General features: G+C 44.0%; 1 protein-coding gene across 1 annotated transcript in view; it reads left to right on the top strand.

The window, feature by feature from the left end:
* The window catches only part of grin3ba (glutamate receptor, ionotropic, N-methyl-D-aspartate 3Ba), a 71,258-nt gene extending 44,585 nt beyond the window's left edge, over positions 1-26,673 (top strand). Inside the window, exons 3-12 of the mRNA XM_030116725.1 lie at positions 612-1,108; positions 2,213-2,484; positions 3,179-3,415; positions 6,435-6,581; positions 6,812-6,957; positions 10,832-10,947; positions 19,798-19,949; positions 21,129-21,293; positions 22,794-22,861; positions 23,610-26,673. Coding sequence (XP_029972585.1) covers positions 612-1,108; positions 2,213-2,484; positions 3,179-3,415; positions 6,435-6,581; positions 6,812-6,957; positions 10,832-10,947; positions 19,798-19,949; positions 21,129-21,293; positions 22,794-22,861; positions 23,610-24,588 — 2,779 coding nt within the window. The 3' untranslated portion in view covers positions 24,589-26,673. The remainder of the gene's footprint in view (positions 1-611; positions 1,109-2,212; positions 2,485-3,178; positions 3,416-6,434; positions 6,582-6,811; positions 6,958-10,831; positions 10,948-19,797; positions 19,950-21,128; positions 21,294-22,793; positions 22,862-23,609) is intronic.
* The last annotated feature ends 1,164 nt before the right edge of the window (positions 26,674-27,837 follow it).

The raw sequence follows: 27,837 nt of genomic DNA on the forward strand, positions 1-27,837 counted from the left end.
ACATCATCAGCAGTCTCTGCACGGTTCAGCACCCATACCGAATGCAGTGATCCGTGCATACTTTAACATTTAACCAACCACTTCTATGATTTACAATGACCTCCTGACAATCCGCCACTAATCAAGACATGATCAAACAGTGCTTGTATGGATTCGCACCGAGACTGCAGCTGACGGCGTCCCCGTGATCGAAAGGTAAAGACATGAGTCGGAGAATCCCTGAACGGTTCAAGAGGCCAGGGCAGATTTATACGTGATTGGGGATTGCTCTCCTTAATGTATTCCACCATAAAGACCAATGTGGTGGCACCAGGAAGGTGAGGAGAATAGCAATGACTGTCTGTATGGAGTGGCAGATAGGAGGAGACCCTCACTGCACTGCATTAACTTTTAATTATAACTTTCTGGGACATGCAATTACCCATCTGAGACGAGAGGCGCTGAAGCCCCACAACCAGACTGTGGCCATCTGCACCAACATTTCTAACTTTTCTTCTCGTCCCGTCCAAGTTTGTTGAGGTTTTTTTTTTTCTGTCAATACAGACTACAAATTTTTGCTCGAATCTGTTGTCTTCCATTCATCATTTGTTCTTCTCTTTCTGTTTCTGGAGATTTCTCTCCAACACGTCCTTCACGGGGGCCACAGGCTTGATCCAGGTGGATTCCGGTGTCTCCCGGATCCTCTCCTCCCAGCTCTTCCACGTGTGGAGCCTCAAGAGGGGCGCTCTGGGACAGCCGGCCTGGGTCACGGTCGGCCAGTGGACGAGGGGCCGGCTGGAGCTGGAGGGGGGCATCCTGGGACTGATGGGAGGACTCGGCAACAACCCGGGACAAGGCCTTGGCGCTGGGGTGAGAGGGGGAGACGGCTCGGGGGACAGCAACAGCGGAGGTCGGTGGCGGCCGGGACTTCCCGTTGAGGGACACCGCCTGAGGGTGGTGACTCTGGTGGAGCACCCATTCGTTTTCACGCGGGAGGTGGACGACGACGGGCTGTGTCCGGCCGGTCAGCTCTGCCTCGACCCCAAAACCAACCGTTCAGACATTGTCAACGGGCTCTTCAACCAGCTTCACAACCCCAACTCCACAACAATGGACTGGGAAGGAATCGGTGAGTTTTCCTTTAGAATTAAGAGCAAACTCTGCAGCTGAGTATTAGTATGCTGTACAATTCCTGTAATACGAGTAAAAATCCATTTTACCTTGAGGGGGGGAACTCCAGGACTTCAGATTTATGTGAACTGTAAGCATCTCTTGAGTAAATTCTTGGATCTTTTTACTTGGATCTCAGTGCTGTGTGACTGGCCACATCTCTGATGCACCTCCTGTAGACTGAAGTGAATTTTTGAAGTATAATCAATACAGGATCGCGGTTGCTATGTCTACTTGAAAAAAGCATTCGGCGCGGTGTCAAGGCCTCCGCTCTAACGCTACATCCCACTTCCATTGATGAAGATTATGAAAGATGTTACGTCAATAAGAGATCAAGAGTGAAGTGCCAGAACTATACTGAGAACAGCAACTTTTTTGGAATCTGGGACGCACTGGGAAACAGTACATTCAGTACACAGAAATCTAACTTATTCCAACTTTTATTTTCACTTGAATCAGCAAACAGAAAATTACCTCTACTTTCAAGGTGATGTAAGACTTAAAATAAAACATTTTTATTTCAGAAGAGTGATTCAAAAATTGTAGCGTTGATGTAAATTAAGAGGGTTGTGCCTCCTATAAATACAGTAAAACTGTCCGATCGCAAAATTAATTTCATCAGGGACTTAAATACGAGGGAACACATTATTTCCTAGTCACAGCAATTGGCATAGTGCTGATTTCGATTAATAGAGATTGCAAAAAATAAAAGATTGCCAAAGTTATTGAGATGGCAAAGAGTGTAAAATGGATTTCTGCAACACCTTGATCTCATTTCGCCAACTCCAGTCTTTTTTATTTATGTAGTTCAAGGTTTGCCCCCTTTTGGTGGGGATTTAATGTGAATAAATGCATTCTCCGTCCGGTCGCCAGGGTCATTAAAAATGTCCAAGCTCAAGTGTCCTGTGAGGATTCATAAAACTCTTTCATATTTCATGGTCAGTTGTGAGAAGAAAAAAAAAAAACATTCCCAGGGGTGCAACATCTGCACTTCCAACGTATGCATATAAATGGCATGAATGGATAAATTTCACATCATCATCACTTCTTCCCCCCCCCTCAGATCCACCAGAGGACCTGAGGAAGTGCTGCTATGGCTACTGCATCGACTTGCTGGAGAAGCTGGCCGAGGACATGGGCTTCACCTTTGATCTCTACATCGTGGGTGACGGGAAGTACGGCGCTCTGAGCGGGACGGGGCGCTGGACGGGCCTGGTGGGGGATCTACTGAGCGGAACCGCCGACATGGCCGTCACCTCGTTCTCCATCAACTCCGCCCGGAGCAGAGTCATCGATTTCACGTCGCCCTTCTACTCTACCAGCTTGGGCATTCTGGTACTGTTGCTCCAGCCCATCATTAGTTTACTTTAGATTTTTTTTTTAGTTTGCATTTTTATAACTGAAAAAAAAAAAAAACCAAAAATAAAAAATAGGGCATGCCCTGAAAATATACTGCTTTGTGACTCAGCGACAGCGTTGCAGTCTTCAGCGTTACTTTGATTTGTCAATCTCCGACTCTCCGCCGCTGCCACTGGTTGGGTTTGATTTGATTTGATGCGGTCAGCAGCGGCTTCATTTCACCCCTGTGGTCCGCCTCACGCCGGTAATCTGGTGAGGAACCGGCAATCACGAGTAGAGGAATAATTAGTTTGTGGGGTTTTCATGGGCATGTTAATTATGAAAGTTAAATATGAGCCTATAATGAGGCACCGTCATGAGCCCGGTCCTCAAACATGCTGCAGCTATACTTTGATTTGTTAACGTCTCCCTCTGTGGCTGACAAGCTGCAGTGCATGATATGATCTGATACAGTTTCATGTGAAAATGAGAACCGCCGTCGTTTTAAAAAAAGGAAGAAAAAAAAAGTGACAAACTGCAGCTCTTTTGAAATTAATCATGCCTGGGAGTGCTTAAGAAAACTTTGCTGAGTAGATGCTGCAGATTTATCACAGCTGTGCACAAAATACCAAACAGATAGAAATCAGCGGTGTAAAATCTCGCCCTGTCTTGTTTGTTTGCGACCTACCAGGTACGGAGCCGGGACACCGCGGCTCCCATCGGAGCGTTCATGTGGCCTCTGCACTGGTCCATGTGGGTGGGCATTTTCGTCACGCTGCACCTCACGGCGCTCTTCCTCACTCTGTATGAGTGGAACAGCCCCTTCGGCATGACTCCCCACGGCAGGAACAGGCTGCGCGTCTTCTCGTACTCGTCCGCCCTCAATCTTTGCTACGCCATCCTGTTTGGACGCACTGTCGCCACCAAGGTAAAGCAGCTCGCTACGCCGTGATAAATAGGCTCATGCCGGGCGGGAGGAGTCGGATGAAAGGGGGGGGGGGGGGTGAAATTACAGAGAAAGGGAGGAGGGGATGTGTAAGAGTACACAAACAGCGAGGGCAAATTGAAAGAGGAAGTAAGAGGAGGGAGAGCCATGGAGAAAAGATGATAGAGATGGCCGGGGAGGAGGGGGGGGAGGTGGATAGGGCAGAGGTTAAGAAGGTAGGCAGTGATGAAGTAGAAAGGTGCGGGGCGGATAATGCACATGCAGGCAGGGGAAGGGGAAAGGGTAAGTGAGCTGACACACACCGCAGAAGTTATGGCGAGGATGATGGGAACAGATGAAGCTGCTGAGAGAGGCAGTGGGTCGAGGTTAAGTCCGAGAAAGCAGCCAAAACACAAAGTCGAAAACAAGAAGGCAGGGCACCGAGAGGGCCGGCGGAGGTGAGAGGGCAAATCAGTAAATAGGGCTCAAAATGAGGGTGGAAGGAAAGCCTGACAGACAGATCGCGAGAGGGGGTTAAAGGGGTAATTGGGTAAGCAGAGATGGGGAGGGGAAAAGTAACAGATTGATGGTGACACGGAGGTTCGGCCGACAAAGGAGGATGTAAAGGGGAGAAGGGCGCGTGTGCGGCAAAGGTTACTTAAAAGAGTAAAATGCGATAACTCAGACAAATGTATGTCCGATCTTGATACCCCGACTATTAATAATATGTGGCAACGCAGAAAACAATCTTTCGTCCTTCAAAGACAAAAAGCTTTCCTATTTCTTTGTCATTTGTTTGGCATGAAAACGTAAAGATATTGGATGTGCCTGTGCAGTAACGGCGCTCTCCAGAAACAAGTCAGAGTGACAGATTACGTTAGACCCCCAGTGACAGTGGCTCACATACACAATGCAAATGAATGATAACTCTGTCTCCTGCACGCTTCGCTTTTTTTTTTTTTTTTTTTTTTCTTTTCCAAATGCATCCTGCTCCTGCAGAATCCGTCATTTTGATAACTTAAACATCCGCGCAATCTCCAAGCCGAACATGTAGCCCCATCGCAGCGTTCTGATGAATACATAATCGCAGTTCGTCCCTAAAGGAAGCCGCGGGAAGAATGATCGAGATGGAACGGAGGACGAGTGATTAGTAGCGCCTCACCGTAATTGAAAGGTCATACGTTTGATCCCCGCAGCTGACAATGTGTCAATTAACGGGCGGCGTTCATTAGCGGCTCGGTGACCTGGCGAAATGTCCTTGCGCAGCATTTTGAACCTCGGCGCGCTGGGTTGGGGCCAAGCGGCCATGTTTATTTGTGCTTTCGGAAAGTCAATTGATCGCTAGGCCTTTAATGTGGAGTTCAATTTAACATTTATATAGTGGTTCGGCTATTTCTAAAACAAGTGAACCGCATGAAAAATGTCTTTTGACTTTTTTAATCATGGTGGGTGCAAAGTATCGGGAGAAAGGTTGTTATTGAGTGTTTCGGTGCTTACATAAGCTGTTATTCTTTGTATATTTGGCGACTCTCCACAGAAGTAATTGAGCATTACTTCCATGGCCAAGGAGCATCATTAACCATTAGCTCGTGAAGTGATGCTGCCATTTGCAGCCGCCACATATGCCGCGCAGCATTCCCCTCCCTCTCCGGAAAGCCGGTCCTGGATGCCGCAAGACTTCAGGTTATAACCATTAACGCCTCTGTCCTGCGCTTTATTTCTTTGAAATTTATGCTCCGGCAATCGCAGCCAAAAATACCCGAGATAGCATTATGTTTGCCAACACGTCATCTAATCCTAAAAGCCTTTCTTTCCTGTGAAAAACACAAAAAAAAAAAAGGGAAAAAAAAAACCATACCATCTGAGAATACAAACAAGTATGCAGGCTAAGCTGTCAAACAGTTTGCTGTTAGATTAAATTGGCAGGCTATTTCAAGTCATGCTTGACAAGCTTTACATTGAAGAACGCTTCGTTTCTTCTGAGGGCGTCATCAACTCCGAGACTGCCAAGTTTCTGCTTTAGCCTCTCTGTGTGTGCGTGATATCGCGTTTGAAGCTTTCTCGTGCACACTTACACCAGATACAAGATAAAAAAAAGAGTCGAACAATGTATAAGGAAACAACAACAAAGACGAGGAGCTGTGAGAAGAATAAAGGAACACGGCTGAAAAGAACAATAATGAAAGTTTTATAAAGGTTCATAATAAGTTAGAGGGTTTTATTTCATTTTTTTACACCGAAACCCATCCATTTATTCATCTTCTGTATCGTTTTATCCATCTTTTGTAATGTACACACAGTATTCACTGTCATCCATTGGTATTTGGTAACATTTCTTTATACCAGCATATTCCTCTAAACCTTGGCTCGTGGGCACGTTGTAAATCTTGTAAAGAATACACTTGCATACGTGTCCCTCTATTTTCACGTTCCCTCTAAAACAATATTAACGAGGAATATGTGCTCCTAATGGTCACCTCCTCCTCCTCCTCCTCCTCCTCCTCCTCCTCCTCCCTCTCTCCCTTTCTTAATTCCTACGCTTAATTATGCTAAGAGTTACAAACACCTCGGACACCTTCAGTAATAACGGGCCACAACCCTGTTTGCATAATGAATGTTTTCTTAATGTGAATCTTTGAAAACACTAGAAATCCAAGTCCTCTCCTCTCTTAACTGGATTTTAATTTGCGGAATAAATAAGTGATCACAGCGTTACAGTGGGATTTATTCCACTAAGAAGGCAATTTCATGGAAGGATCCGTCTTATGTGGCACACAAACAGTCACAGCATTTTATCTCTTGCATTTGATCTTCTCCCTATCTGTTTTGATTAACTTGTTTGCCATTACCTTGGGGTTATACTGGGTACTGAGTTCCTGCATTGAACACTTGAATGTGCTTTTTCTCCACAGATTTTTTTCTTATCTGTTTAACCCTGATCCTTTTTTTGTGTGTTTTTAAGTCCGATTTTGTTATTTGACCCCATTTTTTTCATAGTATTTTTATTTATTCCACTCCGCAGACCCCTAAATGCTGGACGGGCCGCTTCCTGATGAACCTTTGGGCCATCTTCTGCTTGCTGGTGCTGTCCAGCTACACGGCCAACCTGGCTGCCGTCATGGTCGGGGAGAAGACCTTCGAGCAGGTTTCGGGAATTCATGACGAGAAGGTGAGCCCCAACGCAAGGACACAGGCGTGCGTTTAGTTTACATGCAAACTAATCTCACACAAGGACAAGTTAATGAATGGAGAGAGGAATTATTTCTGAAGGATTATCGCTTTCCATATGCTTAAACTCCGTAGGGAGTTCAGGGCTATCGTGAATTTGACATCTCCCCCTCCTCTCTCGGTCTACCGTCTCCCCACTTTTGCCTTTTTTTTTTTTTGCGGCGTTCCCAGCTGCATCATCCCTCCCTGGGCTTCCGCTTTGGCACCGTGAGAGAGAGCAGCGCCGAGGACTACATGAAGAAGAGCTTCCCAGAGATGCACGACTACATGAGGCGCTTCAACCAGCCCACCACCCCGGAAGGTGTTCACATGCTGAAGTAAGGCTTAAACACCGTCCCCCACATGTGTAACATGTATTATTTACATCTTTTTTTCACTCCCGTTAACTTGCCGAAATAATCCGGTCACGTTTACATCCGCTATCTGCGGCTGATTGTATTCCATGTATTTATTTTCAATGCACTCCGAGATTTGCAATTCCGTCTCCTGACAACGAGAGCAAACATCGCAGATTTACCGCCACCCGAGGCAATTTAATGCACTCCCACTATGCATATGTACCAAAAAAAAAAAAAAAAAGAAATAGAATTAGTATGTGCTATTTCTCTCATATTCGATTAATTTAAAATTTCAAAATGAACAGCAAAGAGTTAACTTAATATTAGTTCTCCCCTGGAGCTGATTAGTTTTGCTTCCACCCGCAGAGATGTTGTGACTAACCCATTTATCAATGATTTCTTATTACAGAGAACACACCGTTTTGTAATTGCATCTGACAGAAAACCGAAGGAATGCTTATTGCTGCAGCCTCATATATCCACGCCCTGCACGAGCTTTCCCTTATCCCGGCAAATTTTAGAGCAAGGTGTGAATGAGGCAGAAGCTCGGGAATTACGTGAAATTTCATTAAAGGACTTGTTGAGTGTCGGATTGGGTAACGATCAAGGTTGGACTAATTTAATGAAGGCCCGGACGGATAGTTCAATCTGATGTCAGATGAGGACAGTGAGAAGAAGAACAAAGTTTATTTATTTCACAAAGCCAATTCAAAGTGCTTTTACATAACGGGTTCAAAAAATAAGATTCAAACTGAGACTTTAAACCGAGGTTTAAAGGATGGAAAGAATCTTTTAAAAGAGTTTTAAAGACAGATGTATAAATACAGCAGTTCGGGGTAATAGGAAGTGTTTAGTATTCATCGAAGGCTTTGGAGAAAATAAAGGTTTAAAACCTCATTATAAAGGTGGTGCAACATGGGACACATTTTTATGCAATTATGGTGGCGGATGAGAAGGTCAGACTGAGATATTCACTAAATATAGTTATTTGATAAACAGCTCATATAAGTTTCTGTCATGGTTTTGCTTTTTATTGTTTTTTTTTAAGTTCTATTCACATTTACTTGCAGATATATATTTATTTATGCATGCATTGAAGGTTGCAGCTCGCTTCCCCGTATCCTTGCGCATCAAGAAAGGCTGTTGCTTCAGTTTTGTCTGAGCAGCTGATGATGAACCCACTTTGGGGGGTTTCTGACAGCCAAAACTGTTTTCGCCATCTGATTAGCTGGAACGGAGTAAGAGAGTGACAATTCATTTAGCCGTCACATTAGCGGTGTCAGACGTCTGTGTTCTTCTGCACTTGTGGATGTCACTGCGATTACTTACTCCAGCGTCTCGAGGAGTTTTTTTTATGTGACTTTTTAAAATCTTGTTTTCCAGCGTGATTTCGTGTGGAGTTTCATAAGTTCTCTGTGAGGGCAAGAAGGCTTCAGAGGGAAGCGACAGTCACAGATCAGAGAGATGCTTTTTTTCCATCCTTCTTTTTTTAATTTCGATTTTTGTGAAGAGATGTTAAAATAAATAGCTATTTTATGGACTCGCATATTTTCAGAACTGAATAAATATTTAAAGGCCAAGGGCTATATGCAAATACTGCCTCCATATTTTAAATGCATCAAAACCTTTTGAATTGTCTATAGATCCATTAACAAAATGATCTTATGATGTGGCAAATGCATTAAGTGTGGCTCTCACCCACAAATTACCGCTTTGTATGGTTGACATAAAGGCACAATGTGGCCTGCACATTTAGGAAATTTGAGTGACACGCAATAGAAATGGTTTTAGGTCAATTAAATAAGTGTTTTTTAATCATTTATGTTCCAACAATTGCAGCCATGAGTCCACTCATCCATCCTTCTTCTATGCACTGGGTGTCAAACTCATTTCATTTTAGGGGCCAAAAATAGGCCAACTTAATTTTGAGTGAGCTGGACTGGCAAAACAGTGGCATAATAACTTTTAAATTGAATCTTTAAAGTTTTTTTTTTTTTGTTGCAGTGCAGGGTATTTGTGAGGAAATTGTTTATACTGTGTCAAAACCAAACAGTTACTCCCAAAATTAGGTACAATCTCCACATAAAGCCAATTTTGATGATACTTTCAGATGCAAAATACAGTGAAATGTATAACAAAGTTCTCCTATATCTGTTAGGTTGTGCATGTTTTTACAAACTCACCCAGACAACATGACTTTATGGCTCGTTTGATAGTCACCAAATTAACCTTAAGCACGTGTCTTGTGTTAGAAAAAAAAAACATAGAACATGCAGACTCCACACAAAAGGACAGTTATGAGTTATGTAATTTGTGGACTCACTGAACATAAGGTTAACCAAACAAAAAAAACATTTTTATCACGACTACCGCATATAGTACCAAACACAGCAAATGCTCTCACACCTATGGCCCACACACACCCACCCACACACACACACTTCCCAGACACAGTGCATACTCCTCTGAGCTCCAGCAGCGATACTGAGATAGTGCATGTGCTGACTGCGTGATACAAGTGCGAAGATACAAAGCGCTTGTTCAGAGAAAGCGGATGAGAGACCGGGAAGATGAAGGCGGCGTTTGTTTGCGTGCGAGGCGAAGCACAAGTGGAAGTCGCAGCGGCGCAGAGAACCAAGAGGAGCCTGCAAAACACTGTGTTAGCAGATCTACTGACCCCAATACTGCACTCAAACCTCAGGTAGAAGAGAGAAAATAAAACCCTCCCCAGCCTTCTCCCGGAAAACCGAACGCCCAGGGCTACACATGCACCCGCACACAAATGTACAGCTCTCAGAGGAAATAATGCATGCTCAAGCACATACTTATTCGCAGGCTAAAAAGTTCAAGTTGGTCCAGATCTCTTTCATGTTTGTATATATGCTCACTCAAAGATCCACACACACACACTCTTGCATTGGGTAACTCTCGGCGCTCTTAAGTGCAGAGAGAAAAGACTCTATCCTTTCTCATCTCCCTGTTCCTCATATTTGACAGGTCTAGACAGGGAAAAACAGACTTTCCCGCTTTGCCAGAACCGCAAAGACTTTGTAAAGTCAACCTTTTGTTTAGCGCTGAACGTCCTGAATAACAAGTTTCAGGTAATTTAATCAGCCTGCTCGATTTCTCCCATTAGACCAGCGATCCGTTTGCATGTTTGTTTGTTTTTGTTTTTTTCTTGTAAATGTACTTATGCGTCTGTCTGCTTTAATCTGTGCGTATTTGTTCGCAGTTATGATGACTTTGTTGGGGGGGATTTTTGATTTCCGTGCACGCCCGCCTGCAAAGATGCATCTCCTCGTCTTTATCAGCAGTTTGTGCAGGGGGTGTAAGTCAGAACCCCGTGTGCTGCTTTTCATATCCGAAAACAAATCCACTGCCACGGTGATCAGCAGTACAGGCGGCACACGGTCTATAATTAGAGGTCAATTAGGGTCAATTGGATCGATGCTGCCGGAGTAAGGGAGTCTTCTCCGGTGTGTATAATGTCTTATCAGGCTGCCACAGGGCCTGTTGGTTCGGGTAATGATGTATGTGTTTACATAGTGTGTTAGAATGCAGTTAATCTCATCCTCTGGATAAATGACACAGTGGGATGAAGGACCCAAATCCAGAGCTCCCCCGAAAAGGTCTGGCAAGTCATAAAAAGTGTGGCGGAGTTAATCTGATTTACAGGTCATGTATAAAATTGGAGGTTAGTTGCCCTCAATTAATGTGACTCTCTTCCTTGTCATGCGTTTGTTTGTGTGCGTGCGTGCACTTGTGTGCATGTGCGCGCGTGCACTTGTGTGCGTGTGCATGTGTGTGTTCGTGTGTGTGTGTGTGTGTGTGTGTGTGTGTGTTGGTGGTGAAGGACAGATCCTCCTACGCTGGATGCATTCATCATGGATAAAGCTCTGCTGGACTTTGAGGTCTCCATCGACGCAGACTGCAAACTGCTCACCGTGGGAAAGCCTTTCGCCATTGAAGGTGAAGGCACACACACACACATACACACACACACACACACACACACACACACACACACACACACACACACACACACACACACACACACACACACACACACTTTATTTGCTAATGAAGCATTTGTAAATATTCGCGGTCATTCTGTGGAGGTGCTTTTAATAACCTACTTGCTGGCTTTTTTTAATGGTGTTACACTGCTTTACAATTTTTACATGTTGAATCCTTGTTTGTTTGGTATTTTATTTTATCTCCTGAAAACACTTTGCTACTCACTTTGTGAAATTGCTCTGAAATCTTGTTTACTCTGCCTTCTCAGCCAGAGCCCCAATATGTCCAGCCCCAGCCTCTAACCTCACTTTTTACTTTCATACAGTGTTTTGTACTCTAAAAGACCTTCTGAAAATCTAACATGATGAGGGTGATGGTCGTCTTTCGGCCGTTCCTTTCCAAGGTTGCCACAGCGGATCGTGATCCGCATGTCTGACTTGGCACAAGTTTCACACCAGATGCCCTTGTTGACGCAACCCTCAGTGGGATTCTAACCTCAGCCTTCCCGTTATGAGCTCGCCGTTCTCACCTTTAGGACGCCGCCGTCTTAATCTGACGTGAATATTCAAAAACTGACCTTGCAGGAACCAGAATTTTCGTCCCCGGTGGCCGTCTAGTTTCCCACAATCCCACAAAGAACGGACATTAGAAATATGGAGCGTGCTGATGCTCGCCCATACGTTCTGATCAAGCGCTGTAGTTAGCCCCGCTGACTGACAGAGTGAACCCATAACGCTGTAGGGCTGAAAGTTCTCCACCATCTATTATTAAAAGCCCTGCCCAGTCTGAACGCTTTGCACTGGGGCGCGCACAGCTTCGACCAGCTGCCGCGCAGTCATGAAGCATATAAACAAATCCTGCGCTGTAGTCAGAGAGCAGATAATGATCCACACAGGGGGTTAGTGAGTGTGTTGAAATTCCTGTGTTTTGTGCAGATGCTTACGTTGTGTGTGTTTCACTGAAGTTATTTTCCAGGGTTTGTAGTGGTCTTGTTAACTTTTTTTTTTTAACCAAAACTTAAATTTTGCATCAAGGAATCACCAGAATGGTCTTCGGCATGCATGAAAGACTTTCTCATGTTAAACTAAGGAAGATTTTTGTCTGTGTAGCTGCTTCTTCTATAAGCAAAGACATTTACAAACTCCATGAGAAGAAGTTTTTACACTAGATACCTGCATGTATACAGTACACCTGCATGCAATGGAATAATTTCTAAGCCAATGAATTTCTTAATTGAAAGACAAAATCCTCAAATGTCATCTATATTTTCTCATTCAGCAAATTGGTATAAAAATAACCTCAAATCTGTGGAATCAAATGAAAATAGTATTAAAAAAATGAAGTTACATTACCAATATGTTTTATGTATTATTGGACATTTAACAAAATATCTATCAATATTCACGTAAAAGAGGGACACGTGGTCCTTAGTTATAATTATCTTACTTTAGCAGTTATCATTCTGTCAGTCAGTCTATTAGCTCTCATTTCATTTACAGCTTATGAACACTTTTGATCATGTTCACATGAACACATCTGACGATCATTACCAGTAATAGATCCTTTGATACAGCGGTTATTTATAGTGCGCGCTTATTCTAACTCTTTATTTACTCACCGCTTTAACAGCTGGAGCTCAGTTGTGGTGGAAAGCAGTTCATACAGTGAAGTGTAGGCACGAAAAGCAGGATGCGATATATCACTTGTAGAGAAAAAAAGGAAATCTGACAACCTGCCAGAAGAAATTATGTCTGAACTCTAATAAAAGTCAGGGTTTCCCTTTCTCTGAGGTAAATAAAAGATTCAAGACATTATTGCAAGTTTTCTAATATTCCAGTCACATGTCATCTGCACATATATCCCCACCGAAGGTGCCTTTGAAGTGAAATTCCTGCTGGCAGACCACATTTATTGGATATCTCAGACATTTAACCTCCCGCACAAATCAGCTCAGTCGCAAGATGGTGTTTCATAGAATCGAATTAGCATGTATGCTCACGCTTGTCCGGATATATACATTCATGCACGCCATAATACTGTACTGTGAGCCTGCATTTTATGTATTTGCTTCAGTTCAGTGTTTTCTTTTCCCCTTGCATCCCTGAGAAAGACACAAACCAATAAACAGACAGTAAATAGATGCCAGCGCGGATGCCACATGGGAGCAAATACTTACTTTGATAGTGTTTCTCTGTCAATCAAAGCGCAGCCTCGGAAAGACCCCAGTCCCACACTCCCCGCTCACTGTACAACCCCTGCTCACTGGAGATTATCCTCCGCTCCCTTCACTGCAAGAGACAAAATGTGCCGGGAGACGTAGCTGTGGCGTTGCTCCTGATTATGGAGATGGGGAAGACAAGTCTCATTTGTATGTGGAGTGGGTCAGTTTGATGGCTGCTTGATTCATTGTCTACACGGAGAAGAGCAGCGCAGGATCCAGCCCGGCTTCAGTAGCGATTCACCTCACAGCCTGCGCAGGGAAGAGTCGGACGGGAGTGAATAACTCAATAAGTCTGAGCGGCGTCGGAAGAAAGAGCAGGAAATGGCCCAGACGGGGAACGTTAGAGAGGCGAAACACGTGAGGATGAGGCGAGGGGAAAACGGACAGAATATAGGAGGAGTAAGGGAAGGGAGAAGAAAGGCAGAGGGATGGAGGGCCGGCGTGGGGGTGAGCGAGGTGGGAGCTGAGCATACGAAGGAGATAGAGGGCTTTCATTTGCCCACTGCCAGTTTGCGCCTTTCTGCACAGCGAGTGATAAAAGAGCCAGCCAACAGAGTCCCCTAATCAAGACAAACCTTCACCCCAAGCAGGGGAAAAAAAGAGTCGATGGGGGGGGGGGTGAAAGGACAGAACGAGAGGAAGGATGGAGGAAGGGGTGGAGTGATATTTGGTCCATATGAGGATGCGGACGGGATTTATAGAGCGGTGGTCAGGAGATACAGAGACGGCGGAGTCGGGGACTGTGGAGGCGCTGCAGGCGAGGTGCTCTCCTCAAATCTTCGGGCTGCTTAAGCAGGGAGCGACGCGGGGGCGTCTCTGTGCGTCCGCTTCCACTGAGTGCTGCTGGGAGATGTTTACGACAGCCCAGACACACCCCATTAATAATATCGCCGCTGAACACGCTGCCACTCGTTGCTTGTTTTGTGTTTGTGTGTGTGTGTGTGTGTGTGTGTGTGTGTGTGGCAGGAGTCTGTTTGTCTATATTTGTGTCCATGTGTGCGTAAGTGGTCCACACAGGCTCAGTGGAGCAGCACCGAGCATGTCTGAGGATCAAACTGCTGCTGGCACAAGATGCTTTTGGTGGGACGAGACTGTCGGACAGCTCACGTCTGGCAGGAGTGACGCTCGGACGTCTTTGTCTACTTCTGTTTGTGTGTGTGTGTGTGTGTGTGTGTGTGTGTGTGTGTGCGAATCTGTGAAATTCCAAAGCACAGTGCTACCATTCAAAAGGCCATTATGACACGAGGCTTTGATGCAAATGAAATGATGTTCGGCTGAAACAATGAGGGTAATTGCCAGAAGCCGGGCGTTATTGGTTCATGCTGTGGAGAACGGATTCAAAGCGACGCTTCCTCCTGGAGGCTGCCGGAGCTTCAGGGGAGCAGCTGCAAGTCAGATCCGGGGGTCCCACTGTGAGTCACAACAAAATAAAATAAATCAAATCTATAAATAAAAAAAAGTTATGTAGAAGGGTAATAGAGTTGTTTTAAAAAACCTTTTTAAGGTCTTTGGTATGGGTTAGCACAGTAGCTCAGCCTCACCTGTGGAAAAAAAAGTCAATGTCACAGGAAGGTCACTTATATCCGTACACACCAATTAGGTCCCATTTGAGGTGTGTGTGGTTTAAATATACATTCCGCTTGTTGCCTCCTGTCAGTCAGATCTGATCAAACCACAGCTGCTTTGTGTCGGTGAAACAGAATATGAACTATTACGTCTCTTTTACACTCGACACATGGGACGTATTGGATGCTTTCGATTAATCTTTATCAAAATGATGAATAATGAGGGTGGATAAGATAAACTACACAATCCCAGCTGACAGCGAGTGAAGGCAGGTCAAAGAACAGGACACTAGTTCATCACGCTCACATTAGGCACCATATTATCTAAAACATGTTTTTGATCTGTGGAACTTAATCAAAGTTTCTGAGGGGAAAAAAAAAAGAAACGCTCATTCAAACTCTACACATAAAAGCCCACATTCAGCCTTGAAACAAGGATTCTCACTGAAAGAGGAGAACATTAATAACTATAATATCTTAAACTTATTCAAATTCCAAATCCTCCTTCTACTTCTGCCTTGACCTTATTTTTTACTTACGCGATGAGAGGACACTTCAGATACTCAAATGATCAAATGATGTCTCATAATTAAAGTATATTTGAAGTATTCTTCCTCTGTATAGATATTAAACTCAGTTATATGGTGCCAACTATAATTAATGGTACAACAGTTGCATAAAAATATAAAATAACAGTGGGAGGAATTCTATGTAAATAATGAAAATGCAGCAACAAAATGTCTCTTTAAATCTTGTCGGGTATGCAACATATGATAATCTAAACAACATAACAAAGATACCAGATTCACAATCTGGTATCTTGTGGAAAGATTGTGAGCATAGCAGGGATTCTGTCACGTGTAGAAAAGCAAAAATAATCAAACACTTGCTCAATGGAGAAATTGTGACAGCCACATATTTTCATGTATTTGAAAAAAAAGACATGAAAGTGGATTTGTCAGGACGAAAGAGGATATTTGGTCATTCTCATTAACCTGGAGTCAGCATCACCTTTCTTTGCAATCCGTTCTGCTTCTGTCAGTAAGTCTGAGTCTGTGGTTTCATTACGTTTTGAGGTGGAAAACATGTTTAGAGGTTAACTCATCAAATAATGATTACCGGTAATAAATCCTCCTTTGATACTGTTGTTAATTACCTTGTTTGTTTATTCGGTCTGAAAGAGATGCTGCTGTCAATCAGATCAGTTACTTTGTGCAGTTAAACAGGTTTTGCATGTTTATGTCTGTTCTAAACTCTAATCTGTGGAAAAATGTGTTTTATGCTTCACATTGTTTGATCAGAAGATAAGTACAGCACTCTTTAAGGCTCAGTTTGAATAAAAAAAAAAAAAGAGAGAAGGGGGCAGTACAGCTTTTAAATAAAAGTTAATGTGCAGCGCTGTGTGCAGGTGGGTGGGGATTGGAGTGACGGCTCTGGGACTCTCAGGCCGGTGATGGAATACGTGAACGTCAGGGGAAAAGAATCAAAACAAATGACAGGGGCTGCCCACTTGTGCTTCACTGTTTGACTGAGTGCTCCGAAGAAATGTGCATGGAGATCCGCTGATGACAGAGAAATGATGTCTGTCTGCTAAAAGAAAGAGAAAGAGAGAGAGAGAGTTTCCCTCCTCTCTCTCTCTCTCTGAGACAAAAGCAGTGGACTCCGGAGAGGAGCTGAGAGATAAAGAGGAAGAATAGAAGCAGGCAGAAATTGAACTGAAGTGAAGGGATGACGAAGATAAAGAGCGGACTTGCAGGGTAAAAAGACTGCCGGCAATGGTGGGAGAGAAACGACCTCGGACAGGGTGGACTGACGGGGGAAAAGGAGGAAAAGAGGAGAAGCAGAGAAGAAAACGAGGAGGGATGGGAGGGTTAAGGGAGTGTGAGAGCGGAGCTTAGAAAGTCTTTGTCACGTAGGAAGCAGAGTGTGACAGACACGTGAACCTTCGTTATTCTCTCTTTCTGTCCACAACCCTCATCGGGCTCACGAACCTCGACAGCCCAATAACACACACACACACACACACACACACACACTTTATGAGACGCACTGCCAAACAGCTGCCAAATCTGAGACAAGCCCACTTACAAAAAAAATGCTCCTGGCGTGACTATCTTTGACTGCAGTACAGATGAAATGAAACAAACAACCCTGGGGAAGTCTTGTGCAGCAATAAATCTCACAGAGGGTCTTTTAATTCAAAAAACGAGGGACACAATTCTTTCACTTTGTACCTGCAGAAATATGGGACGTAATGCTAAACAGACTGAAGGCCAGGGGAGGCTTTTCTCCCGAGCGATCAAGTAATGATACATGAATCTGCCGCAACATAAATTAAAGCAATAAACACTGTTTTGAAAGGTGGTGCTTAAATCTGTTACTTAATTAAAAATTTTCTGGTGATTTCTTTTTGTTGCTATATTACTGCTTTATGTTTTATCGCTGTCTGGTCTCATTCCACCACATACTGCTGCTGTTTTAGCCTTAACTAGTGAGGGAGGAAGGAAGTGGAAGGCAATACTAATCAATTGCTGATGAAACAATTTCGACAAATCAGGAATGAATTAATGTTTAATACTCCTAATAAATGATTTGTATTACAGCCTGCATAATTAAATAAATCTCACAAGCTATTAGGTCTATTTTTGTGACAACTTTTGATCCACATTGCGTATTATTTCATTAGCCCGTCGTGTATTTTGGTGTAAACATGACTCTGCAAAGTACCCGTTGACTGCAGCTGTCAGCCGCGTGTAATTGAGCCAAGGATGGAACAATTCCTGCTAATATTTGGGAGGAATAAGTCAATAAAAGTGGGAAAACAACCAAATATCAACATACAGCTTTTGTGAAGGAGCTGAATAAAAACGCAGCCTCGCCATTACAAGTAAACAAATCCGCTGTGAAGCAGTTTCTAATTATGTTTTCTTGTTATTACCTTCAGCATAATAATTTCAAGCTGATTTTCATCCTCAGAAAAGGGCCCTGTGAACATCTAAAATTGTTGCTGATGCAAGAAAACGCCACACTTCACTTATTGCACAGTATTACCATCAACAGAAGAACGGGATCCACGAGAGATGATGTTCACAAGGAGCGTTAACTGAAATACCGAGGATGAAATAGGGACGCAGTTTCTCTTTTTTGGGGTTCGTATTTAAGTACGTACATTTCTTAATTTTTTCTTTACACATGAACACAAATAAGAATCTCTTTTCTCCTTTGTCTAAAACTGTGATACGGGTTGAATCTGTGTCGTTGCTCTTGTATGTGATCACTATTGTTAATGTTAATGAGGTTACATCATTACTGTTGCTTAAATGTTCCACTTCAGTGTGTGTGCGCGCTTTGGCCAGCTCAACACTGAAATATCAGCATGTTGTGGAGCCTGCGTGCACACGGACCGAAGCTGCCCTTTGTTTGGCCTTTCTCCATAACGGGGTGTTGTATCTGTGCCCAGAGGGCGGTCGGCTGTGAAGTGAGCATCGAGTAGATGATCTGCGTCACAGACCGTGATAAGTGTTTTGAAGCTGACGGCTGCAGTGATGAGGTCAGGATAGGTGAGAGGTAGGAGGTCCAATTATTTTTGATGTTTTGTGGATGGATTTTTATGGTATCTGGAAATGTGGTCACAAAACAGGCACTTTAGCCCGGAAGAGGAGGGTGTTCACTTTGGAGTGCGCGTCGTAAAACTATCAGTAAATGGAATAAAACATTTAAAGGTCAGTGGGTAAACTAGTTGAAAGTGTCATGTTCGATTTAATATTCCTCAGGCGAGCTTCGGGGGATCGCTGTCGTGAAAATCTGTCTGATTAAAAGTTGAGTCTTGTGAAATGAAGAGGATAACGTGCACGGAAGGAGGAAATGTATAAATCAGAGACGTTAAATTAGAGGAGCAGGGAGAGGGAGTGTGGTGCACAGGTGAGGACGGAAATAAAAACTCTCTTCATAGGAAGACTAACGACATTAAAAGCCCATTTCTGACATTTCTACATCTAAATCTTGGGTTTTTCCTCCCGGCAGAACCAAAGGTCCAACTTCCTCAATTTTCATTTACATATAAGAGATTTACAGTACAATAATACTTTGCCACAGGCTGAGCACAGCCGTGTGACTGTAACCAAAGGGAATATAACTCTGCATAAGCAGCACAGTCAGGTAAAATATGGGCACATTTGCATATAATTCACACGGGGGAGTCTGGAGGCTGGAAACGGACACGATCGCACTCGTCTTCCTCAAGCAGGGATCAGGCTACTTGATGCGAGTCCAAAAACGGTCTGACCTGAAAGATTGAAGGGCGCTGACAGGAAAATAATCCGACAAGGCTTTGTCTTGTCCGAAGCGTTTGGCCTTCTCTTAAGAAGTTACACTGTGGAAGAGGTTCAATGAAAAGACCGGGAGGACTTGTCTCGCGGAGTTATCTCCTTAAATCATTGATCCATTGATGTTTACATTCCTGCTCGCAAAGGTTTCCCCTTCCTGTCATGCGCACGGTCTTGATCATCTCCTCGCAGGGCCGTCTGGAACGATATGAAAGTCATCCAGACTGATCCGGGCTTCTGACTTGCTTGTCGTTTTGTAGTCAAAAGCTTTGTGAGGCAAAAACAAGAGAAACAGACAACTCAGCACAGGAACTTGATCCACTTTGATGTGTTTTGCGCCACAACGGGCATCTCCACCAGCTTTAGCGGTCTTTGTTCTCCGTCTCCCCGCACGATTGCTTCCCAGCGAAAAGGACAATGTATCTGCTGTGTATATGCGCCGCACTTTGGCCGAAAACACGCTTGATTCAGATTCCAACTGAAGGCTGTGAACTCATAAATCTCAGGAGTTTTTTTTTTTTTTTTCCAGAGGGCATCTGCCCTTTGGCTAACTGCAACCGGCTGACTGTGGTTTTCTTGCACAAAAAAAAAAAAAAAAAAACCCACTACATTAGTCAATCTCCCTGCCGTAGCTCTCAGGTCTGCTACCTATACTGTATTTATTTACATCCGTGTCCGTTTCCCCTTCCAGGCTACGGCATCGGCCTTCCCCAGGGCTCGCCTCTCACCCGCAACGTGTCCGAATTTGTGAGTCGCTACAAGTCGGACGGATTCATGGACATGCTACATGACAAATGGTATAAAGTGGTGCCCTGTGGGAAAAGAGTCTTTGCAGTCACTGAAGTAAGTCATTGGCGGTGTTAATGCATTGTGGACGTGAATTGTGTGTTAAAGCAAAGTCTTCTGCTGCTGTACTTCTGTAAATGAGTCTCCCTTTGGGACGCGGGCGAGATTGCCTGCCAGCTCAGTGCACACACACACACACAGTGATGGACGCTTTCGCACACACAGAGACGTAACATTGTATAAACTTGAGCCTATTCGCCGACCTTAACCGGAGTTACAGGCGCGAACCGTCTGAGTGTCGATACTTGTTTGTGCCTTGTGTGTGCCACAGAAGAGTTCTCCGCGTTCTCGCCCTCCCTTTTTTTCTTTCATGCTCTTTAAAGAAGCGGGATTCTCTCGACAGAGCACACTGTCTGTATCTATATCTCTTGTTTGTGAATAGAGAAAGTGCTTAACTCCCTTTGGCCGTTCCTTTTAAATCCCACTTCAAAGTCGAATCATATTACAGCAACAAACACGGTTACGCAGTCGTAGGTTTCTCCAATAAGAGCAAAGCCTGAAGTTCTGCCTACGTCGAGATGTTATTACTATTCATCCCATTCGAGGCCCGGAGAGCGGGCTTCTTTCAAACAATGTGGGCGTCAGTGTGTGAACTTGCCCTCTGGATTGGGAGCACGAGGGGGTCAGTTGTTGTCGCTGATGAAACTGTGGAGTCAGCATGGGGCTAATTGCCATCAAAGGCGCCACAAGAAATGAGCTGGGTGGAGGAAGTATGATTAGAGAGCTCTGGAAAAGCCCGCCACTGCTATTTCCCCTTCCTCCTGGCCTGTGAAAGCCTCGGATCAGACGCTATGTCAGGAAAGTGTGAGTGAACCAAATGGAAACAATCAATTAACCGTCGTCTTTCTTTGCCTTTTTCCGCGCCCGCTGCCGTTTCTCCCCGTCACTCTCAGTATTGCCTCTTCCTGCTTTTCTTCCCAAAAATGTCTTTTACGCTGTTGCCCTCCTTTATTGAGTCCCATTCTTTTGGGCTTACGCAGCCAAACTCCACGCACAACGGCGGAATATCAATTGCACATTAACAAAAAAGTGGCCCGAATGGTAATTATGTAAATATAAATCATCAATCTCAGTACTTTCCTGTCTGTCGACTTAAGTCCTCGCTAATCTGCGTCACTCCCCCAAACTTCTCTTTCTCCCTTTTCTGCTGCTCTCTTTCTGTCACCGCCCCCTCAGACTCTCCAGATGGGGATCCAGCATTTCTCGGGCCTGTTTGTGCTGCTGTGCATGGGGGTGGGCGGAGCTTTGCTGACCTTGGCAGGTGAACACACCTTCTATCACCTGGTGATCCCTCGCCTCCGGCGCACGCACACACTCCAGTACTGGCTGCACACCAGCCAGGTGAGTAAACACAACCCTCCCACATACGCTTCGGTGTGTTTGTGCACATCTGGTCCGTAACATCTCGAACATATGCACGGTTTCTGGAGTCGGCGCACATGCAGATGCACACATATGAGCTCTGGTGCATGTGAGCAGTGGTGGGATGGCCTCACACCCTCGAGCTCTCCTTGCATTTTGCAGACAACCTGCGCCCTCTACTGTTGGGAGAAGAAGTCTGCACATCAGAGCATCCGGCCATAAGTCGTGTAGGACAGATTCAATTAAACATTTTTTTTTTTTTTTACATTAAGTTAATTACATTAATTTACACAAATTGAGCACTTTGGTGACTACCTGATTGGCTTTTAATGTATTCTATAAATTACCTGGTTAATTTAGACTCTTCGAGCTGAGCAGATAGTTAATAACAGCCTCTCATTAGTGGAGCTTTATTAATGGCTTCATGGCCACACTTTGTGTATTCACGCCTTGGTTGAGCATGCTTCTTTTTAACTGACACACGTGGTTTACAAATAAATATTATACAGCTCATTAAGTTTTGTTTTTTCATTCAGATGTATCCGGATAATCTTAATAAATCTGAATAAATGAATAAATCTGAATATGCAATTCTGATTTATTAAAAAAAATAATTGCTTTACATGAAATTCCAATGTGTTATTTTCAAATTGAAGGATTGTGGGTAATTAGTAAATATGAGCTGAAGAAAGTCATTACACTGTTTCACTGGAAGAAAAAGAGAAGAACCACAAATTGGGAATTTAAAGGTCATGTTTTTTTCTTCTTCTTTTCACAGAAACGTAAGCCATAACTAAATGAGGTGCCTTTGGCAATATTTTTGAGTGAATAATGAAACTAGCGGTGGGATTATCAAGACTGCTCACATTTGTTTGCTGCAACCCTCTAAAAGGGCAACCGCTCCTGGGCAGCCTCCAGCATTCATCATGAAAGCAGCAGCTCAGCTCGGCTCTCTGGAAGCATGACGTCTGAGTTAGTTCCTCAAGATTAGTTCTGTCGGGAGTCAAACTCGCATTTTTCCAGCACAGACGTGAAGCAAAGAGTCGGAAACACAATCACATCAACGCCTGCTGGCAATTCAGAAATATCAATTAACCTAAAATACATGCAAAATGCAAATATTCTCACTAAGATGCAAGATAGTAAAAAGTGCATTTGTTATGCAAGAAGATGCTTCTGAGATTACTCATACTTTCTGATGTGGTTTAATCAAAGTAAAAACCTTTATAGCTAAAAATAAAAAGAGCTTTAGAATGTTATGCTTCAACCTTTCTTCAGAATTTAAGCTGTAATGCAATCTCCCTGAATTACAATCATTCCAATAAATTATTCACACGAGTTCAACTGCAGGAGACATTTCTGTCACAGACACAGTTAGAATATTAGTTTTTAGGAATTCATCTCTCTGAATGTATCTCTGACCTGACGGTGCAATAAGACATCTTAATGGATAATACTTTTTCCTTTTTTCCCTTATAGAAAATCCACAGAGCGCTCCACACCACATATGAGGACGTCGGGAAGGAGCTGACCGGCCTCGATCAAAAGTAATCACATTACAAAATATACGATGGTTCCATTTAGAATAACAGATGAAGAATGTGTCAGTGTTGCAGCAAGTGGAAATATTGAATTCACCTTCATTAAACTGCAGATAATTGATATGAGGGGAATGGTTTGTTTTTAATAAGCGTACTTATTCACTGCCTTGCTAAAAAGCTGGTTATGAGGCCACTCATATCTGACTGCTGGCAGCGGCTTTGCACTGCATACAGTTACCTAAGTGTAACATAAAGACTGGAGCCAAGCAGAAACGGCGAGCCTGGCGCCATCCGAGTGCAGCGAAATCTGCTTACCAGCATCTTTAAAGCTCACTAATTAAAACATTTATATCTCATTTAATCTGTACTTGGCAAATGCTGACTGCTTATGTACCATATAGAGTCTTATCAATCCCATCATCTAACTCTCTGAGAGGAAGCGAACTGGCTTATTTCCAGAAATATTCATTAAAGAAAAAAAAAGTCATCCTACATTAGAAACAGGTAGAAACTGTCGCACTGCTCCGGCAGATTGTTCCACTTTCATGACTTGATAACAAAGTCAAGTGTAAAGGAGGCGTCATGTAACAGTCTGTTCTTGATAATAGCTTTATAATAGCAAGACGCTTAAAGAAAGATCAACTTCTTTTCTAATTTAATGATCATCCTCACATATATATGTAAATGAAAATGTGTGTGTGCTGCGTATCTGACTGGATGTGTGTCCTCTGCTGTGGTCTCCCCCTCCCACCAGCCCCTCCTCCTGTATCTCAGAGAACTGCACTCTCCACAGGAAGCAGCATCAGGCTCCCCCGCCGTCTCCTCCGACGTCCCTCCCCGCTTCCACCACCGCCGGGGACACCAGGAGCTCCTCGCCATCCCAGGAGCCCAAGGAGAAGCGCGTGCACTTCGACCTGGAAACGCTGCACAGCTACCGCCTGCGCACGCACACCGCCTCGGTGCGCGGCCGGCCGGGGATGGTGGGCCGTCCCGGGCTCGGCCTCGGGGGTCTGGGCCTGGCCAACCTGGGGGGTTTCAGCTCCCCTCCGCAGATCAGCCTCCACGCCAACGGCGGCCCGGTGTCCACCCTGGCCTCCACGGGCCTGGTGCTGTCGCCGCTGGGGAACCGGGCCGCCCAGACCAGCCTGTGGGAGGGGGAGCTCCAGGAGCTGCAGGGGAAGATCGAGACCTTCCGCACGCAGCTGAGGGAGGCTCTGGCCAGGAGGGCCGAGATCCAGACCAGCCTGGAGCGAGAGAGGAGCGGCCTCGGTCGCCGGGACACCAGCCTGGAGAGGGAGAGGGACAGACAGAGGATACAAACTATTAACACGGACAGGAGCAGCTCCGCTCAGCCCAAACTCCCCGAGAGAGACCGGACGAGCCAGCTGCAGACCCTGAACAACCAGCAGGCGGGGCGGGCCGGCCAGCCGAGCGGACCCGGGGCCGCGGACCCCGGGAGGAGCAGCCAATTAAACACAGTTAACAGCCTGGACAGAGGGAGAGGCGGCCAGCTACGCCCCATTAACACTTTGACGGGGGAAAGAACCGTCCAGTCGCGCGCTTCCGCCAGTTTGGAGCGAAGTCGAGTCGCCCCCCCGCAGGGCGCCGGGAGCGCGGCCGCGCAGTCCAGGAACACTTCCAGCCTGGACAGACAGAAAGTCAACCTAACGCGCGCGCTCAACGCCTTGGAGAGGACAAAAGCCAACCAATCGGGCGCGAGCAGCGGGACTTGAGCGGCTCTCCGGAACTCGCGTAGCCGCGGGAAGATGGCTTTGTTATTATGGGTTACCTTTGCTGAGAAATTACCGTATATGTTTACTCACATTATTACTTACTGCAACCTAATATTTTCATATGTTTTCAACACTCACTTAAAATGACATCTAAAAAAAAACAAAACAACAATTTAACCGCAACTGACGTGCTGGTGAACTGTCTGTCATTCATGCAAATCATAAATAAGCAATGTAATATTTAAGTGAAAAGCTAAAAATCATTCCAACAACATCTCAACATACCAGTAAACAGAAATTCAATGTGGACGCAAATATCAAACACCGACAATAGAAATCACAAGGAACAATGGAAAAACAGGCCTGTGAGTCTGGATAAAAGGGCCTCTAAGCACATATGGACATCAGGGACAAGAGCACAGAAAACTGCAAACAGAATTAAACGAGACATGAAAGCTGCGAGTGTATTTCAAGCGATTCTGGTAATAATTTCCCAAAAATGTGAATCATGAAGAAACAAATAATCATTTACGCAGAGCTCCGCAATCCACTTATCCTGTATACTCATGAAATTGCAAAAAGCTTTATGTGTCTTGACACTGTGTATCCTTGTATACGTTTTTGTGCAAATGTTTTCCCATCGTTTTGCCACCAACACATGATTGGGATCTTTCTAATGCCAAATTTGAGCCTTTGTCATCGTAGCACAGATTTTGAAACGCTAAATATATATACAGGACCTAAACATTGACTTAAGCTGATTTTGGGAATCGTGCCCTTCAGACTTCTTTTTCCATAACCCCTGCGTTACGGTCTATTCTAAAAAAACACAAGAAGAAGGAGAAAAAACTACCATGCCACTCCTTTTAAAATCTGCAATAAGAAACTAACTTTACACAAAGGGACTGCGCCTTGAAAATAGCTCTATCGTGTCTTCTGCAGTGCGGAAGAAAGCTTTAAGTCTGAGAAATGATTGCTCTTATTACGATACATCATGAGGCTGTAGCTTCAGAGCTTATCTTGCATCAGAAAAACCCAGGCTGTAAAGACCAAGGAAAATCTAGTCGCAGAATGCCGTGGGGAAATGTTTGACCCAGGGTTTTTCTATTTCAACAAAGGCCAGATATAATAGTGTGGCTATCTCAGCCTCCCTTGATTTGAGCTTGCACAATCTTTTTTCTTATTATTTCTTTTGTGGCTCTTCTAACTTTATTGAATTGCAATACTAAATCATCGCAGAGTCACTTTAATTAAAAATCACTCTTCTTTCCTGTGTGGGACATTCATTTTGAATGAATCTGTCAGAGATATCCATCACTGAAAGAGTGTTGACTCTGGAAAGAAATGCTGTGTATCGATCAGGAGGATTACTGTTAACTCCTTCCCTGCAGACCTGAGCTCCTAGTGAGACTTTACCTTGAGGGTTTGTTTACCATACTGTTTTATGAAATAGCCCGAATTTATTCATATCAATTATTTCAGATGTTGAAAACAGGAAGTTCTTTAACTGTTTTGGATTTTCAGTCAGTTACTTGGTTGACCACTAGATGGAGCTGCTTCCCTGCTTCCCGCGGCTATGGACACTGAAGGTGCTTGTGGACTTTTGTTGTAGAAAATGATTATTTCCCAAGAAGTAACAATAGCATTTTGCTCCTGTTATTCTGACGTGGATGTAGACAGTCTGGGAGAAGGAAAAAAGAACAGATTTTATGAAGTCACCCCATACAATGCAGTGCTATACAGAACAATGTCACCTAATTCCAAGTGAGATGAGTCTCAGTAACTCAAACAGATCCCAGACACTCATCATAGAAACCCAACTCAAGGCTTTTATGACAGTAAAACTGTACATTTAAACGTTTGCAACGTTGCTGTGGTGTGACGTGGTTGTGTTCACATGCCATGGTGTCTACAGAGAAAAATATTTTAGATCTCTATTGAGAAAGAGCGTCTGGTACTGGATATTTAAAGAGATACTTTTAAAATCTACCCCTCATGAAGGTTATATCAGAAAACTATTGAATTTTATCATAAATGGTCATTCTCATGTTTTGAAATAAACATTTATATACTTATCTTTTTGCTTATCTCATATTTTGAATGTAACCTTGTTTTATTGCCTGACTTTGATTTTTACAACTTTTGCCACACACACACTGACGATAATCTTTTTCAGGGATTTAGACCCTTCATTTAAAATCCATTATTGCAATACTCTGCATTCCCATTAGAGTTAATGATACTTTAATGTTTTTTGGGTTTTTTTCTCCCAACATGACTCAATCCCAGCTCCTATAACACCACCAACACTGCGCACATGCTCGCATTGATGCACATGCATGTGTTTCACTCTTTGTGGTGCAGCTTGTGGTTCCCAGTGAGGTTGACGTTTGTTCATTAGCTCCGAAGTCCCACAATTTTACAGGATTGCTCAATTTGCATGTGTCAAAGGAAGAAAGAAAGCATAATTTATCGATCGCCTTGGGGAAAATACTTCCCTGCATTAAACCCGTCCGACTCATACTTATCCTTGATGCTGGGAGCAGGGGACTGATGGGGTGTCGGCAGCGGGATTCAAACCTGAAAAGCTCAGATCCCGAGTTGGTATCTGAGGTTTGCAGGTTTGAATCCCAGATCCCAAGTCTACTTCTCCAACCTGCAGGAAACCTTTTTGACTGTCTTTGCTTGTGTGTGTGTGTGTGTGTGTGTGTGTGTGTGTGTGTGTGTGTGTGTGTGTGTGTGTGTGTGTGTGTGTGTTTTTAGACTTGCAGTCTGTTTATATATAGATATCATATTAATATTTCTCAGTTATAATAAATATATTTTCATCATAAAAACAAAAGAACATTCCTATAAAGAAGAATATTCACTGTTTCTGTGAAGATTTTGATTTAAGGTAAAGCCTAAGTAGTTATTTCATTGGTTCAGAGTTAAACCATCTACATATTTCATTGGCAAGAAATTATAATCCCAGGCTCTGCAAATTTTTTAATGCCTTTTAATATAATGTGGCTCTCTATCTGTATTTTTAGCGCATGCCGTCGCTGCTTTTGCCTCACTGGTAAACAAAGCAGTAAAAATGCAGCTCTGCCTTTCATGCTTCATGGTGTTCCTAATCTCCCGTGACCTGGTGAGATGTGTCTGGTCTCACACCGATATTGTGAAATTGCCAGTTGCACCAGACCATTTGAGTCGCCGCATCAAACCCAGTCCTGAACCACTATCATGCTCCACACTTACTTATGGTTT

This window comes from Salarias fasciatus, chromosome 19 (assembly GCF_902148845.1).
Source record: "Salarias fasciatus chromosome 19, fSalaFa1.1, whole genome shotgun sequence".
Lineage (NCBI taxonomy): Eukaryota > Metazoa > Chordata > Actinopteri > Blenniiformes > Blenniidae > Salarias > Salarias fasciatus.